Consider the following 15,440-nt stretch of genomic DNA (forward strand, 5'->3'; position numbering starts at 1 on the left):
TTTTTTTTTCTTTTTTCGTTTTTTTAAAAATATCTTCCTTTTTTCCTTTTAAAATTACCACCTTTCTAAATTAGAAAAAAAAAAACCCTATATTTTCATTTTGGTCCTCCATCTTTTCAAATTCTCAATTTCTACACGAAAAAGATATTTATTCGACATACTTAAAGAAACTGATTTTGTTTCCCGTGCGTTGTTTGTTGTCAACGAACACGTTGGACTTCATTTATCCAGCAATATTGAAATACTATGCTTATGTGTTCAAAAAATGTTAATAAAACAATCATTTTAATTTAGTTTAATATTTAAATTAAAAGTGTAATAAAATAAATATGAAATTTATTTAATTTAATAATTCAACGTTACAAAATTCTGTGGGCACTTCCAATTTGGGATTGGCATATTCCAAGCTTGATTGACGGGGATACATTTTATTTTAAAAATATATATATTCCTAATAATTATGGTCATTTAATTTTCCAGCTTTATTTCCTAAAATTCCAAAGAAAATTGTGTTAGTGGAAGAAAGAACAAAAACAAAGAAACCAAACATGCGTCTATCCAAAGCTATACACAAAACTAAGGAGGATTTTTCCAAGATTGCATGAATCTTCTGTAAGATAACGTATCGAACAAAACTTTCTTTATAATGGTGTGAAAATATCTCTTAGACCCATTAGAACTTTTGAGAATCCAATTTGTAGGAACTGTAGAAACATTACAACTGAACCAAATTTTTGAAGACATAAGTACCAAGAACGAACCAACCAACCAGGAAGAAAGTGAAGAATGCCAAGAAAGTTAGGAATGTAGTACCCACCATTGCAACTCCTATACTGAATACCACACCAAATGGTAAGAACGTCCGGATCACAGCTCCTTTACTGACCCACCGACCCTTGAGAAACATCAGAGCAGCAAGGTTTACCACATTCCATCCACCTGTGACAAACCCAAGTCTGTTCAGATTGTTAGCAACAAAGGAATGACAATTGCAAGTTAAGAGATTGTAGGCTCGGTGTTGGAATTCTTGAGTGCTCCTCCGCAGTGCATCATCCCATGTTGATATTTCTCTACCATTATCAACTTCCCTGAATTCATCCTCACTTCTATGAGTTGAGATGCAACACTGGAAGCCGATAACAATCAAATCAGTCGTGTGAGCGAAAGAACTTCAAAAGCGAAAGAGGTTCCTATCGAAAGTTACCTTGTCTGTGTTGATTTGAAGATACCGTGCGACTGCTCCAAATGTGAAGTTGTCCACGCAAACAAAATTGGGGCCTGCAAAGTCCAAGATCACTCCATCCTCTCTGCCAATACCAATGTGACCAATGAAAGGAATGAGCCAGGAAATAACAGGAAGAGGTGTCCACACAATGCAACATGGAAACCGAGCTCTCTCCGGATCAATTTTCATTTTCTGAACAACATTTCCTTCTATCATCATTTGATTCTCAGGGTCATTACTTGATCCCATTTCCAGAGTTATAAGATGCTTCCTGAAGTGAAATTGAAAACCCTCAATTTGACAGAGGTTCAACAAAAAATTAACCTAAGCTAAACAATCCCAATTTCATAATCTCAGCTAATCCCCTGAAATCTTTATTGGGATAATCGCAGAAAACAAGCATGAAACTAGGCTGTTCAACTCCCAAACATCCAGGAAAATCAAACTGGTAAAACAAGCAAGCTACTGAAAGAAATTGAAGAACAAAACAGATTTTCAGAGAAGTTACCTATCGGAACAATTTTGGTGAAGAAAGATCGTGTGAACGACCTACCGATAACCGATCAAATTCATCGGTTTGCACCAGTAGCGGAGAAATTTTAGTTCTCTCGTTTTACCTCTTCCTACCTCTCCGGCCTCTCCTCCCAGCTTCCTTCACCAAGACGTATCCACTGCCGGCGACGACTCTTCCGCCGCCCACAAGCCCAAATTTGAAAGATCTTGAAGATTTTGGAATTGAAAAGCTCTGAAATCTGAGAAATTTCGACTGGATCGGATTTTCTTGTTCTTTATTGACAAGAAACAAAGGAGAGGAGAAAAAATTGGGCGGAAACGAGAGAGGCTCATAGTTTATCCGCTTTAGGGGCATAAAGGACATTTTACCCATCTTCTCACAAAATTAGGTGTCAAAAATACATTTTATTTTGAAAATAAAAACCAGTTTCGCTCAATTTTAAGAATTACCCTGAATCTGAAAGCTGACCTGCTACCTACAGACACATTGAATTGCACTTTGAGGCATCTCTGGTACACTACAATGCAATAATGCAAAGTGTAAGAATGTATAATTGTTGCTTAAAAATGGGGTCTGACCAAAACAGTGAAATTTGTTGAATGGTTGGTTTATGTTAAGTTTGAAGGGGCATTGCCAGACGGCATAATGGGAGAGCTGAAAAGAGTTGGCCCCCAAACAATAGTGCTTCTCCTCCCCCCAAGTTCTACCATTTCCTGGCTCAAACTGTATACCCAAAAGCTATCCATTTTGGAGGGTTTGGGTTCAATTATTACATAAGGAGTGAATTGGCAGTGCTGTCAACTCACTCGGATTCCCAAACTTAACAATGGGTTTTGAGGAATTGAAGCATTTAGATTAAAATACTTGTGTGTTTGTGTGTTGTAATGATGATGAACACAACGCAACTGTTAATGTAGACTTTGTAATGCTTTTCATCATAATCTATGAGAATTTACAGTCCTTAGACTTGTAGGTTTACCAATTTCAAAATGTTCCAATCCCAATATGGTCAATAAAAATCTCAAGAAACTATGCTGTTTCACCATTATTTATGTCATAATACAAGCTTAGCCCAAGGATTCACACAAATCCTGAAGCTTTTTCAGAAGAGTTGCTCAATCCAAACAAGATAAACCCAAAAAAAACATAAGATTTTCACATAATTCTCTCTTCTTCTGTTCTTCCAACACAAAACAGTTGAATATGTTTAGATCAACCGTGGTGGTTAATAATTATGAAGGTGCTGAAAATGCTATACCCTATTGTGTTATGGCATGAGATTATTAATTATTAAAGTCCACTGGTGCTGCCACCACCCTAAGGCCCTAATGCCCTAATGCCCTAATGCCCTAATGCCCTAATGCCCTAATACCCTAATCCCCTATTTCTCTTCTTCTTCTTTTCTTCCATTTTGCTTTCACGTGATTCCTAGAAGCTACTCCTTTTTCCATCACTCCCATAACCATCTTTTCCAACTTTTTAGGGTTTTCTCACATGTGTATTTTTCCGTTTTTTTTTTATTTTTTATTTTCTTCATGGGTGACTTTTCTTTTTGGTTTTTTATTTTAATTTTGTTTTGCAAATTAAGTTTCAAAAATCAATATACCAACATTCTTGATTTAAAACAACTTCATATCTTTTAATTGTAGATGCGAATCCAATAAACAGCGAAATCTAATGAAATTGATGGAAGAATCGAGACACTTTATCTTTAAAGTTGACTTTTCTAAAAGGTGATTTATATTAAAATCTACTTAGAATATGACCACTTATCTAATTATTTGTATATATTATTAAAAACTGAGAGATTAAATTTATTTTATTTTCCAAAAACTTCACCAATTTAAAAGGAGTGAAAGAAAAAACGTAGGAAGAAGCTCATGATTGCTAATGATGCAATGCAAGAATCTGAGTGTTAAATTTGGGATTTTAAACAAAACCCTTTCAAATTCTCCACCCTCCTCATCGATCTCACTCTGCTTCATCTCCTTTCATTTCCCAATCCGCCGGCGCCGTCACAGATTTCTGCTACCGTCAAACACCGGTTGTTTTGATCTCTTCATCAACTCAAGTCTTACCCTCCATGTCGTTCCAATGTCAATGCAGGTTCGTCTTTCTTCACTTCCCTGCATCATTCTTTTCTGCTACTCTATTTCATACCTTCATTTTTTTTTTTTCTTTTCGTTTTAGTTTTTCGATTTTGTGTTAAAAAAATATATAAAACATTACAGATGAATTAAAGTTTATTCGTTCATCTCATTTTGTAATTTATTTCTATATTTTTCCATATTTTTTATTGGTTTGCTAAAGATGGTATAATAAATTAGGTTCTTAGTGATTCATTTTGGGTGGACTATATTCATTTGTTTATCATTTTACTTCTTAACAAATTAATCAATTACTTAAATTCTTCCGTCAAAATAATAAAATGAGATTAATTTTTAGATTATTTTTCTTTTGAATTTTGGGCTCAATCCTCTTTTGAGATGTTTTGGTCAATTAAGTTAATTGTGCTCATGCGACTTCTTTTTTAAAAAAAAAAAAAATTGGGCTTAAAAATAGTTGATTCAAGGTTTGACCAAGAATTTTATAGATTAAAGAAAAAATTAAAGTTACGGGTTTTTTTCTTTTAAATCCTTCCGCGAGTCTTATCCTAGAAGTAGGGTCGTTAGATCTTAGCTCCGTTAATCACTAACTCTCTAAGTCTCTCTCGCTCTAACTCTTTTTCCCTCTCGATTTATTCTTTCTCCATCACCTTAAATATGTTGCAACTATGCACTCTTTTGTAGTCATAGTTACATGAGTTATGATTGCCGGTGTGAGAGTGATGCACATCTAAAGAATGTCTTACTTTAATTGTTTTAGCATAAGTCATAGTTGCATGCGATTGCATATCTCAATTCAAATAGTGGATTCTTGGTATTTTTAATACTTAACCCGTTAAGAAAAAAATGTAAAAGAATCAAGAAGACTTTTACGTTTTCAAGGTTAAAACTTTTTGTTCTTAAAAAGTTTTCCTTTGTTCTTTAAGAGTTTATATTGTTAATGGAGTTCGGGTAAACTCTTTAAATCGCCCGTCCTAAATATTCTAATTAATTTAAAATTGTGATTTACAATAGAACCAAAGCTTCCGTATGCTAAAGGAAAATTAATTTCATTGTCGAAAATCTATTGCTAGAAAGTCTTAGGGCTAGGTTGGGTGCTTTTCGAAATGTTTATACGATTGTTTGAATATAATGACATATATGGTATGTGGTAAAAATGAAAATATATACGTATGTTATATATACTAATAAGACTTCATGCATATAATATTTGATTGTATGAAAATGATGCATGTTCTAAGTACATAACATAAATGTAATGCATATTAAAAATGACTAGAGTGACAATGTGTATGAAAGTGATGCATAGGAGAGAAAGAGAGGGTGTGAATAAAATTTTCGAATTATTGAAATAACAGCTATTAATTTTCTTTTTCTTTTTGGTAAAAAAAAAATGAAATTGTCACATTCATAGTTGTCTAGCTACAGCATTTCACATTTTTCATTCACTAAATACATTAATTGTGATTGATTGACATGCTGTTCACATTATTTTTATATAAAAAAAACATAGAATAATTTCCTCGTTTTAATAATCTGTCCTTTGAAACTTGTAATTTAAATTTTAAAATTCAAAATTTCATTTAAAACATAGGTATAAAACATTAAATAACCAATCAAAATAGATTGAAATCATATAATTAATTAAAAATAAAAGGGGTTGAGGGGGTTGAGAATTACCAAATACGAAACCGAGAAGAAAGGAAAAAGAAAAAAAAAAAAAAAAAGGATAAAAGGGAGCATCGAAGTTCCAACAATGGCGGCACATTAATGCGAACTCTTGAAAAATTAAAAGCTTATAAATTTATGATAAAAAAAATTATATACTCGTGCCACATACTTCCCTCATTCTCCGTTCTCAATTTCAGCTAATTCTCTTCGATCTCATAAAATTCATTACGACATTAAGACGTTGGGGGAAGAAAAAATTGCGTACCGGCGGCGACGTAGGTGTTCAGAGGAGCTGGGTACGGCGGAGGAGGATCGAGCAATGCGGCGCTGATGGGTGGCAATTCCATGGTGGTGGAGGGGGCGGTGATGAGGAGGGCGCCACCGTCGGGGGAGGCGGAGTTGGGTGGTGGTGGTGGTGGTTGTTGTTGTTGTTCAGGGCCGTGGTCGTAAAGAATGCCCTTGAAGGTATGGCCTCCGATGTTGACGGCTGTTTGGTAAGCAAATTGGTCGTTGGTTTCGTCCAACGTTGTCATTCGCACGCACCGAAACACCGCCGTTGAGCTCACTTCCACCGGAAAATTCCTCATTTCTAACCCTAAAACCAAAATTTTAAAAAGAGAAAAAAGAAAAAAAAGAGACCATTTTAGAGAAAGAGAGAGATTGATTCTGTCAATCATGACCAAAATCGATGTGGGTCTTGCTGGAATTTGGAAAAACTTCCAAAACAAAGCCCTCCCTCACAAGAAATCTAAAAATAAAATAAAATATAAAAAAAATGAAAACAGCAAGAATTAATTTGATTGTACCTGAGGAAGCGGCGGTGTTGTCTCGAGGTCGTTTGAGATTAGTGCCGTCGCTGCGGAGGTGTCGCTCACGGCGTTTGGAGGCCGGAACCCAAGTACTTTTGACGTGGGTTTCACAGTCAAAGCCACGACTTTTACAGCAAGTTCTACATCGCATGTGAAGGCAATCCTTTTTGGCTTGATTTCCACAATCTTGGCAGCTTATTACTTGCCCTCCCCCGTTTCTGCCGGATCTCAGCATCACCAACGACGATCTTGGAGGCGATTCATCGCCCGAGTAAACAAACCCTTCTCCCGCTTGCTGCTGCACCTGCTGTTGCTGCCAAATTCCAAGGCTCTCATAATTTCTGTACCAAAATAATCCGTCCGTGGTGGTGGTGGTGGTGGTGGGAAGGTGATAATTGGGTTCTCTTCCGCCGCCTAGTGGGAAAAAACCGGCCATATTTCCACCGGAGATACTATTCCTGATTTGGAATTAAAATCCATATCAGAAACAACCTCTCAAGAGCGATCGAAAGCCAGAGTTGTAAAAAGGGTATGTATCAATCAATTCCTTTCCAACTTTTTCTCCTTACCTTCTCAAATTCTCGAAATTCTTAATCAAATTCTTCGTACTACAAGAGAAAAAAAAAAGGGGGGAAGGTAGAAAAGAGGTCGAATTGGGAATCAGATTCTGAAATCTCTCTGTCTCTCTCTGTCTCTCTGTCTCTCTAATACATTAAAGGGTATTTTTCTCTCTCTGTCTAAAACTGAAGTGAAGTCTGCAACGCCGCCATGAGCTTTGTTGCGCAGTGGGGGGAAGGGGCGAAGTGCTAACTTAAATACACCACAAAAGTCCCATATCCACTCATATGCTGCTGCTGCTGCTTCTTCCTCCTCTTGCTGTTGCTGTTGCTGTTTTTCTTCTCTGAGCCCTTTCCCTTTCTCTATGCTCTGATTATGTTGCAGTCGCAGACATGATTGATTACCTTTTCTCTCTCTTATTCTCTCTTTCTATGCCACTTGGTGTTACAGTTTCCGGGATCTCTCTGCAAGTGGAGATCATCCATCATCTACTAATTTCCCATCCTCATCTTACGGTCACTCTTTTGCCACGTGTCGTTTTTTTACTTCCATCTTTTTTTGGCTGTGCAAAATTGTTCTGTTTTCTTTATGTCACACTGCCACGCGGTTTAATCCTTTCAACCAAAGACATCCCACTCCGGTCGTGTTTAGTATTTAATACGCATTTAATCAGTTTTTACATCTTTCATTGGTTATAGTTTATTTACAAGAAAAATGATTTATTATTTTATGACTTTTTTTTTTTTATTTATTTTGAAAATCCATAAATTGTGAAACTTCGCTGATGATTGCCATTAATTGAAATAATGTTTCATATTTTCCGTAGCTTTCAAATTTGCTTCTTTTCTTTGGCGCTTGGACAAAAAAGATTTCACATAAATTGACAAATGAAACTTCCAAATACAAATTATTTTAATGTTTAAAAATTATAAATATCGTATTTAATGAAAATACATATTCATAAATATTATTTTAAACTATTGTTTAAATTGCTATTAAAACACAAACTACAACTTTGTTGTTATTGAATATCTTTAATATAAAGATATGAGAATCTAATACTATATATAGTACAATTAAATAAGATTCAACTTTAGATATACTTAATTTAATATTATTCTTAGGACCATGGAAGAAAATATAAATATATTAATAGGATGATCATATAATTACTTAAATTTTATATTTTATTTAGGCATTGATGGTGACTAAGATACCTATTATTTGATGTAACAAATCTCGGTTTCTAAACTTAGATAAATTGGAGTCATTGTTTAAAAACAGAATTTTATTGTTTCAAAGTTGATACGATAAAATTAATCCTAAGGTAAGTAGCGTGACACAACAAATGAATGGAATAATTTTGACTTTATGACGTGGAATTTTCAAATTATTAAATATTAAATGAAACGGGGATGTGTCAAAATTGAGTTCATTCAAATTAGACCTTATTTTTCACCCATTTAATTAAAATCATCCTTCCATTTTCAAACCTTTAATTTAATTTTGTAATAAATAAACAGGACCACTCTCTAATTGAAATATAGTTTTTACTTAACTTAATCTTTTAAAATTTGCTGTGATTATTATTTTAATTTCTTAATTTATATTTTTATTTTATTTTTAAATAATCTTTAAAATTTAAGGGCTAATATTATATTTTGAAAATTAGCGTATGCCAATTTTCCATTTTCCATTATTTTCTGAAGAAAAAAAAACAATTAAGTGTATAAATTAATAATTGTAAAATTTTGTATAATTAATATTTATCTTTACATTAATATGTTTACCGTTAGATTAGATTTTCTTTTCCTTGACTTAAAAAAAAAAAAACAAAAACAAAAAGTATTATTTTTTATTTTTAGAATTACATTCTCTATACTAACTTAGACTTAGACAATTACAAATGGTATTAGACCGAAACACTCGATAATGTGCGAGCAAGGAAGTTGAGCCCCAAAAGGAGGTGGACACAAGGCGATGTGCGAACAAGGATGCTTACTTAAAGAGGGATGAATTGTGAGATTTCATATTGGTTGAAGAGATCGAATTAAAAATGACGTTTGTTGGATTGAAGTAAAAGGTTAAGGTGTCGTTTTCAGCTTTTTGTTAATATATAGCTGGCTTACATTTGCGCATGCTCTTACTTTTCTTTTCTCCCACTGGGTTTAAATGGCCCCAATCTATGAACTTCCACCCTTTTGTTTATGGGTCATGTTTTGTTGTTCTTTCTTCACATTGCATGCAAAACTTGAGGCCCATATCTACTCCTTTATTACGTTACATTAATTACCAAAGTTGAAGTTAAAACCAAGGTGTTGTGATAGCATGACATGAAATAATGGCACCAAATAGAGAGAGTAGTAGTGAAGGAGTTTGATGTTGCCATCTGCCTCCACTTTTGTTAACACACATCCATCACATGCTTGTTTCATTATGATCATTCTTAACACACATTTTTTACAACGTTTTCTTTCCCCAACATATCTCATATCATCATCCACCACACTTGCTTCAATGCTTGGTGGCTGTCTTGCTGCAATGGATGAGAAGGACTTAAGAAACAACAAATGGTCCAAATACAGAGGAGAGAATGAAACAAAAACACAATATGGTTTGATCATTTGGTTATAACATTGAAAATGATATCTTCTGAGAGTCACATGCACTGTGATTAATTTTTTGGCCCACCACCTTCCTCTTCTTCTCTCATCTCTCTGCCTTCTATTCCCCATTCAGATCCTTAACCTTCTTCAATTTATTAACAAACCCAATACCCACTCACCTCATTATTTATTGCATATTCAAATTTCAAATAACGTGTCACGTATCATGTGTCTTTATCGTAGACGTTTAATCGAGCAAGTATAGAGTTATCAAATTGAGATCAAATCTAAAGGGTCGGGATAAAATGTGCTCTAAATTAAGATAGATGTGTAATTTAAGGAAAAAAAAACATAAAGGAAATATTTATCAAACCAAACATTATCTTCTTTTTTGCCCATCACTCTTATGGTTCTATTGTCCCATGATGAGGATGAACTTTGTCATCTTCTAAAAAACCCACTTCTCCAAAATTAAGAAAAAGTTAATTTTCCCTTTCCTTCTCCACATTTTCAATCTGAGGCCTTATTATAAACTTCGTGAAAACACTGTCACACTCTTAATATTTTTTGTCCATCATATTGTGGAATGAAATTATGCGATTGACAGCTTGTAATGTTTAATGAAATTGTAAAAATGCTTCATTTTTTTTTATATCTAATTAACTACTCATTGATAGACATACATTAAATGGTCACACTATAAGAGTCTTATATTAAACAATGAACCGATTATAACTGCTTCCACCAATAGTTGTCGGCCACAAAATGAAGAACAAAAAACAACACATATCTATTGGAATTCAAAGGCTCTAACTTCCAAGGAAAAGACAATGAAAAATACCATTTAAACACAAAACTCACATATGGGTCTAAAAAATTTTCATGGCTGTTAATGGCAATACAGACAATTTGAATACAGACACACAGCTGCAAGATTCCCCCGATGTTGGTCTCTCTCTCTCTCTTTTTTCTCTATTTTTCAATCTCCTTTTAAACCTCTGGTTCCTCTCAAACACTTATCTACATTGCAATTGCAGTTGCAGTCGACAAGATGAGGATGCTGAATTTTTTTGTTCTGGTGGTGATGATGCTGCTGTCGGGCGCCGCCGTTTCTCACGGCCAAAACTGGACGGTTGGCGGCGGGAGAATGAGAAAAGTTGAAGATGAGTACTTGAAGTGGATTAGACATATGGGTTCTTTCAAGCACTCTCTTTTTCAAAACACCAAGAACAAGTTCAAGCCTTGTTTGACGCTCAGGGTTTCCAAGAAGCCTAAGGCTGGGGGATTCCGGTCGGTGCAGAAAGCTATCAACTCTCTGCCCCTCATCAACCGGTGCCGGGTCGTCATCCATGTCGCCGCCGGAATCTACAGGTCACTTTCATTTTACTCATTTTTAATATATATACTATTTCTTTTGTTCAAAAAATCATAAACTTTCCCATTTATATTTAATTGGTTTCAAAAAGTGTAATTTAATAAATCATTGTCGACATTTTTTTTATAAGATATAAAATCAAAATTTTAAAAAAATTTTATTAGACACAAACATAAAAATCTAAATACATCATTGTCGTACTAAAAAAATTGAAAATTGTTTTCGATCGACTACAAAACACTTTTTAGCTCAAAAACATATGCTAAAATTAGAATCTTTTAATATCAAATTTCAAGAGTCCGTCTAAATTAATTGTATATATAATTTTTGAATACAAATGCATTTATTAAATTAAAAAAATATGGAATTAGAATAAAAAGTTAGAGATGCGAGTATTTGAAGGATATGTATGGGTGTTTGTTCCATGTTTTATTAGGGAGAAGGTTGAGATTCCGGCGATGATGAGTTACATATGGGTGGAGGGAGAAGGGGCGGAGAAGACGATCATTGAATGGAGCGACACGGCGGACCATATGGGTGACAACGGCCGTCCGATCGGCACTTTTGGTTCTGCAACTTTTGCTGTTAATTCACCCTTCTTCATTGCTAGGAACATCACCTTCAAGGTTACTTTTTTACCCTCTAAATATATATATTCAATACTTTTGTTTATATTCTAAATTTAAGAGGGAATAAAATAGGAGTGTCGTATGTAAATGGTAATTTGCTTGTGACTTCCGATGACTGGACTGACATGTAGTTCTTGGAAGCATATGGAGACTACAATTTAAAATGTCATAATGGTCGGTATCAATTTTTAAATTTATTATCACAATTAATACGGAATTGTAAGTATTCCACTTTTTGTACTTATGTATTTTTTTTTATTTATTTCGCACGCAATAATTGAATATTTTTTAAAAAATAAAACAGAACAAGGCGCGGGCGCCGCCGTCGGGGGCGTTGGGGAAGCAAGCGGTGGCTTTCAGAATAACGGGAGATGCGGCTGCGTTCATAAGCTGCAGGTTTATCGGTGCGCAGGACACGCTGTACGACCACTTGGGGCGGCACTACTTCAAGGACTGCTATATCGAGGGGTCGGTGGATTTCGTGTTCGGGGACGGGCTGTCCATCTACGAGGGGTGCCATTTGCACGCCATCACGGACAGCTACGGCGCTCTGACCGCCCAGAAGAGGAACAGCCTGCTGGAGGAAACGGGGTTTTCGTTCCTCAACTGTAAGGTTTCCGGGTCGGGGGCTCTGTATTTGGGGCGGGCCTGGGGCAGCTTCTCCCGTGTGGTGTTTGCTTATACCTTCATGGATAAAATCATCACTCCCACTGGTTGGTACAACTGGGGCGACAAAAACCTCGAATTGTAAGTCTTTTTTTTTTTTTTCTCTCTTAATTAATTATTTATTAAAAAAAAAAAACATAATGATGAGGTGTATGCGGATGTAGGACTGTATTTTATGGGCAATACAGATGCTCAGGACCAGGAGCAGATTATGGAGGACGAGTTTCATGGTCTAGAGAACTCACTGAGTCTGAAGCCAACCCCTTTGTGTCTCTCGATTTTATTGGTGCAAAAGAATGGCTTCCAAAGCGCACTCATCTCGCCATTAAATCACCACCACATTGACTCTCTCTCTCTCTCTCTTTTTTTTTTTTTGAAAAAGTGTTGAAANTTTTTTTTTTTTGAGAAAGTGTTGAAAAGATAGGGTGGACCACGTGTTTTAGTTGTCGGAATTCATTGGACCATCATGTTTTCACCCTCCTCAACCCCCAAATATTTCAGAAATGGTAGTTTTTTTTTATAAAAAAGAAAAAATTGGTCTATGCATCGTGAAATGTAAAGGGAGGGGGCCACTTAGAAAAGGGTTGTGAATAAAAATGACCCAAATCTAGACGACACTGAAATCTACCTAAAAGCGAGCCACACAAAGGGATAAACACCATTATTGGGTTGAGGCTGACTAGAGGCTGCCCAAGGCCAACAAGGACCTACCCTTACGGTCCACCACAGTTCTCTCGACCAAGTCTTATGGGGACGAATGCTTTACCGACATGAATGATAAATATAAACCAGGGTGTGGAATGAGGAACACCCGACTTCCCACCAATCCTCTCAAACCCCAAGCTCACCCATGTTTTGGGTCCAGCCCAACCTCTTTCAAGTATACAACGTTACAAGGGAAAGCTCAAAGAATACTTTAAGGTATAGGATCGGATAAAATGGATTTTCTACCCAATTATAACTATGAGCAACTACATAACAACACACACTCATGAGTCGAATTTGGCAGCCGATGACACTGACATTTCCTTATGACATAAATAATTAAATTAGAATAAATATAAATAATAAAACTAAAAGAATATAGATTATAAGAGAATGAAAATGGAAGTGAGCCCTTTTTAAATATATATTTTTTTTATTAGCCTTTGATCTCCGGGGGAGATACAGTAGTTGACCAAAATTCTGAACCACACTATTAATTTTTTTTTTAAACATAACACATTTTATTAAACTATGTATTGAATTGATGCTCGTGGTTTGAAAACATAAACCCATTTGAATCAAAAGAATATATAAACCCATACATTCCAACGTGAAGACATAGATTTATTCATTACAAATTTTAATAATAAAAATTAAATTGACTATTTATATAAAAAATAACAATTTAATCTCAAACTTAATAATATAATAAAACTAACCCCATACTAATTACTCGAAGAAGTTTATGGTTTAGTGGATAACGTTCAAATATTTTTAAATAAATAAAATGGTTAATTTGAGATGTAGTTTCTCTTATATATTAATTTGATTATGTATAAAAAAATCGAAAAGTCGCCATATCTATACATTCAAATCTTTAAGGATTGAATCACATATGATTATCCCGTAAAATATTAGTTTTTCTCCATTAATAGATTTAAATATATACCCTACTTACATGTTTTCATACCGGTAACAGTTACAAGATTGATTGTAAAATAAATCATATTATAATACATATTTGTAAGTTATTTCTTAAACGTAATTATTTCATGTGTAACTTTAAAATTTTCGTACGTTAAATTTTGACTAAAATAATAAAAATAAATTATTATTAATGAAGAGATTTCAGATCATAAATTCCTAGCTTAATACTCATTGCATTTAAAATGGCATAAAAATTTGAATTTTGTTTCGTAAATAAGAAATGGTGTAATTAGATTAGACGCAAATAGAAAGAATAAAAGAGAACAGGGGGTGACGTGGATGGGAACATGTTTTAAGCGTTTTTAGCAAAGGGAATTTTTCATGGAGGTGGAGTGGTCCCCAGGTTTTCCGTGGCATTGACAGCGTGTTTTGCACCCACGTGGTGATCGAAGCGAAGCCTACCACATCACCCACAACACGGCTTCGTTTGGTTTGACCATTAACTTCCTTACTTTTATTTCCTTACTCCTCCACGTCGCCATTCTATTCAAACGCGTCCTTAAAATATTTCACTCCGTTTTTCTAACAGCAAATATTGAAAATTAAAATGTAATATTTTAAAATATAAGAATTAGATTGAAATAAACTCGAAAGTATATAATATTTTGATACTTTTACCAAACTTAGGCATAATATTTTGATTCCGAATAAGATGGGGGCGTTGATCATGGAATCGTGACCTAATACATTGCCATTTTCTATTAATTCAGTCACGTGGACCTTTGTCCCTTCTAGATTGTTAGTTAAATGTGAACATTTTGTTGGAAATTAAGGATGGGAGTGTTCATAATTGGAGTCTACATTTAATTTTATTGACTTAGTGCATAGTTTACGAACGAATTCTAGTTGCTTTATGTTTATTTTTATTTTTATCTACTACTCCGTTTTTAAATCATTTATCATAGTTTAAACATTTAATTAAACTAAATTACTCTTTTTCTTTTTTTACAAAGAAAACACAACAATTCATTCACATACATGCATCATAAAAAGTTTTGAAATTCCAACTTTTCAATTCTAAAACTATATTGGCTAATCTAACTTGTCTAAACAAATTACAAATTTAAGAGTAACCATTTGAAATTGATATTTATGTGACCTAATTTGTTGACTTACGTGCAAATAATTACGAGTAAGAATTATATGGTTTAATGAAGTAGGAGGTTGAAGAATGTGGTTGTGAAGTCGAGATGTTATTAATAGATATTAATAATAATAATTTTTTGAATGTGGAATTAATTCTTACCAAAATGGGGGTAAAAGTGAGTGCCAAGGGTAACTTCAACAACGGAGAAAAGAATTTTACAGAGAAATAAATGGAAGTACATCCCCCGAGAAACGCAGTGAAAAATTTAGGTGTTGGTCAAAATGAGAGAACAAAAAAGAGAATCAGGCAGAAAATAATTAGGAATGCTTATTTTCAAATGTTGCCACAAAAAGGAAAAAGAAAAAAAAAAGGAAATTTTGTTGAGGCGGGAGTCGGTCCCTCCCAAACTTTACGTACTCAGTCTTCTCTCTTTCTCTCTCTCTCACCAAAGCAGTAAAAAAAAAAAAAAAAAAAAAAAAGGGGGGGGGGGGGGGGGGGGGGGG

The 15,440-nt window shown here is 34.5% G+C and overlaps 3 protein-coding genes and 1 long non-coding RNA gene across 6 annotated transcripts in view; 1 reads left to right on the plus strand and 3 right to left on the minus strand.

Annotated features, from left to right (window-relative positions):
• The window catches only part of LOC111447397, an 18,905-nt gene extending 4,683 nt beyond the window's left edge, over window positions 1–14,222 (minus strand). The window contains exons 1-2 of the long non-coding RNA XR_002711260.1: window positions 14,212–14,222; window positions 8,765–8,767 (exon numbers count right to left, since the gene is read on the minus strand). This is a non-coding gene — a long non-coding RNA (uncharacterized LOC111447397). The remainder of the gene's footprint in view (window positions 1–8,764; window positions 8,768–14,211) is intronic.
• On the minus strand, window positions 609–2,058 carry LOC111447395 (protein RTE1-HOMOLOG-like). Of its 2 annotated transcripts, none has more exons than XM_023086543.1 (3): window positions 1,734–2,058; window positions 1,205–1,496; window positions 609–1,126 (listed from the first exon to the last, which is right to left on the minus strand). In XM_023086543.1, exons 2-3 carry the CDS (start codon window positions 1,472–1,474, stop codon window positions 716–718), a joined length of 681 nt encoding a protein of 226 aa, XP_022942311.1. In that variant the 5' UTR covers window positions 1,475–1,496; window positions 1,734–2,058; the 3' UTR covers window positions 609–715. The 2 variants fall into 2 exon arrangements, with proteins under 2 accessions (XP_022942311.1, XP_022942310.1); XM_023086542.1 differs by having other exon boundaries at window positions 1,738–2,046.
• LOC111447394 (protein SHORT INTERNODES-like) lies at window positions 5,620–7,530 on the minus strand. Of its 2 annotated transcripts, XM_023086540.1 has the most exons (3): window positions 6,894–7,530; window positions 6,322–6,782; window positions 5,620–6,110 (listed from the first exon to the last, which is right to left on the minus strand). In XM_023086540.1, exons 2-3 carry the CDS (start codon window positions 6,758–6,760, stop codon window positions 5,749–5,751), a joined length of 801 nt encoding a protein of 266 aa, XP_022942308.1. In that variant the 5' UTR covers window positions 6,761–6,782; window positions 6,894–7,530; the 3' UTR covers window positions 5,620–5,748. The 2 variants fall into 2 exon arrangements, with proteins under 2 accessions (XP_022942308.1, XP_022942307.1); XM_023086539.1 differs by having other exon boundaries at window positions 6,322–7,529.
• On the plus strand, window positions 10,455–12,520 carry LOC111447391 (probable pectinesterase 53). The gene is made up of 4 exons (XM_023086537.1): window positions 10,455–10,859; window positions 11,300–11,489; window positions 11,797–12,239; window positions 12,323–12,520. The coding sequence occupies exons 1-4, from the start codon at window positions 10,540–10,542 to the stop codon at window positions 12,501–12,503; spliced, it is 1,134 nt and encodes a 377-aa protein (XP_022942305.1). The 5' UTR covers window positions 10,455–10,539; the 3' UTR covers window positions 12,504–12,520.
• Window positions 14,223–15,440: the final 1,218 nt, after the last annotated feature.

This window comes from Cucurbita moschata, unplaced genomic scaffold (genome assembly GCF_002738365.1).
Source record: "Cucurbita moschata cultivar Rifu unplaced genomic scaffold, Cmos_1.0 Cmo_Scf00009, whole genome shotgun sequence".
Lineage (NCBI taxonomy): Eukaryota > Viridiplantae > Streptophyta > Magnoliopsida > Cucurbitales > Cucurbitaceae > Cucurbita > Cucurbita moschata.

What these genes read in the sequence shown, in the direction of transcription:
- LOC111447394 (XM_023086540.1), bottom strand. Translation starts at nt 6,760, where the DNA reads ATGGCCGGTTTTTTCCCACTAGGCGGCGGAAGAGAACCCAATTATCAC. An exon ending in CAACACCGCCGCTTCCTCAG is followed by an intron (nt 6,111 to 6,321) that starts GTACAATCAAAT and finishes TTTTGGTTTTAG; the next exon opens with GGTTAGAAATGAGGAATTTT.
- LOC111447391 (XM_023086537.1), top strand. Translation starts at nt 10,540, where the DNA reads ATGAGGATGCTGAATTTTTTTGTTCTGGTGGTGATGATGCTGCTGTCG. An exon ending in CTAGGAACATCACCTTCAAG is followed by an intron (nt 11,490 to 11,796) that starts GTTACTTTTTTA and finishes AAAATAAAACAG; the next exon opens with AACAAGGCGCGGGCGCCGCC. An exon ending in GGCGACAAAAACCTCGAATT is followed by an intron (nt 12,240 to 12,322) that starts GTAAGTCTTTTT and finishes ATGCGGATGTAG; the next exon opens with GACTGTATTTTATGGGCAAT.
- LOC111447395 (XM_023086543.1), bottom strand. Translation starts at nt 1,474, where the DNA reads ATGGGATCAAGTAATGACCCTGAGAATCAAATGATGATAGAAGGAAAT. An exon ending in TTCAAATCAACACAGACAAG is followed by an intron (nt 1,127 to 1,204) that starts GTAACTTTCGAT and finishes ATCGGCTTCCAG; the next exon opens with TGTTGCATCTCAACTCATAG.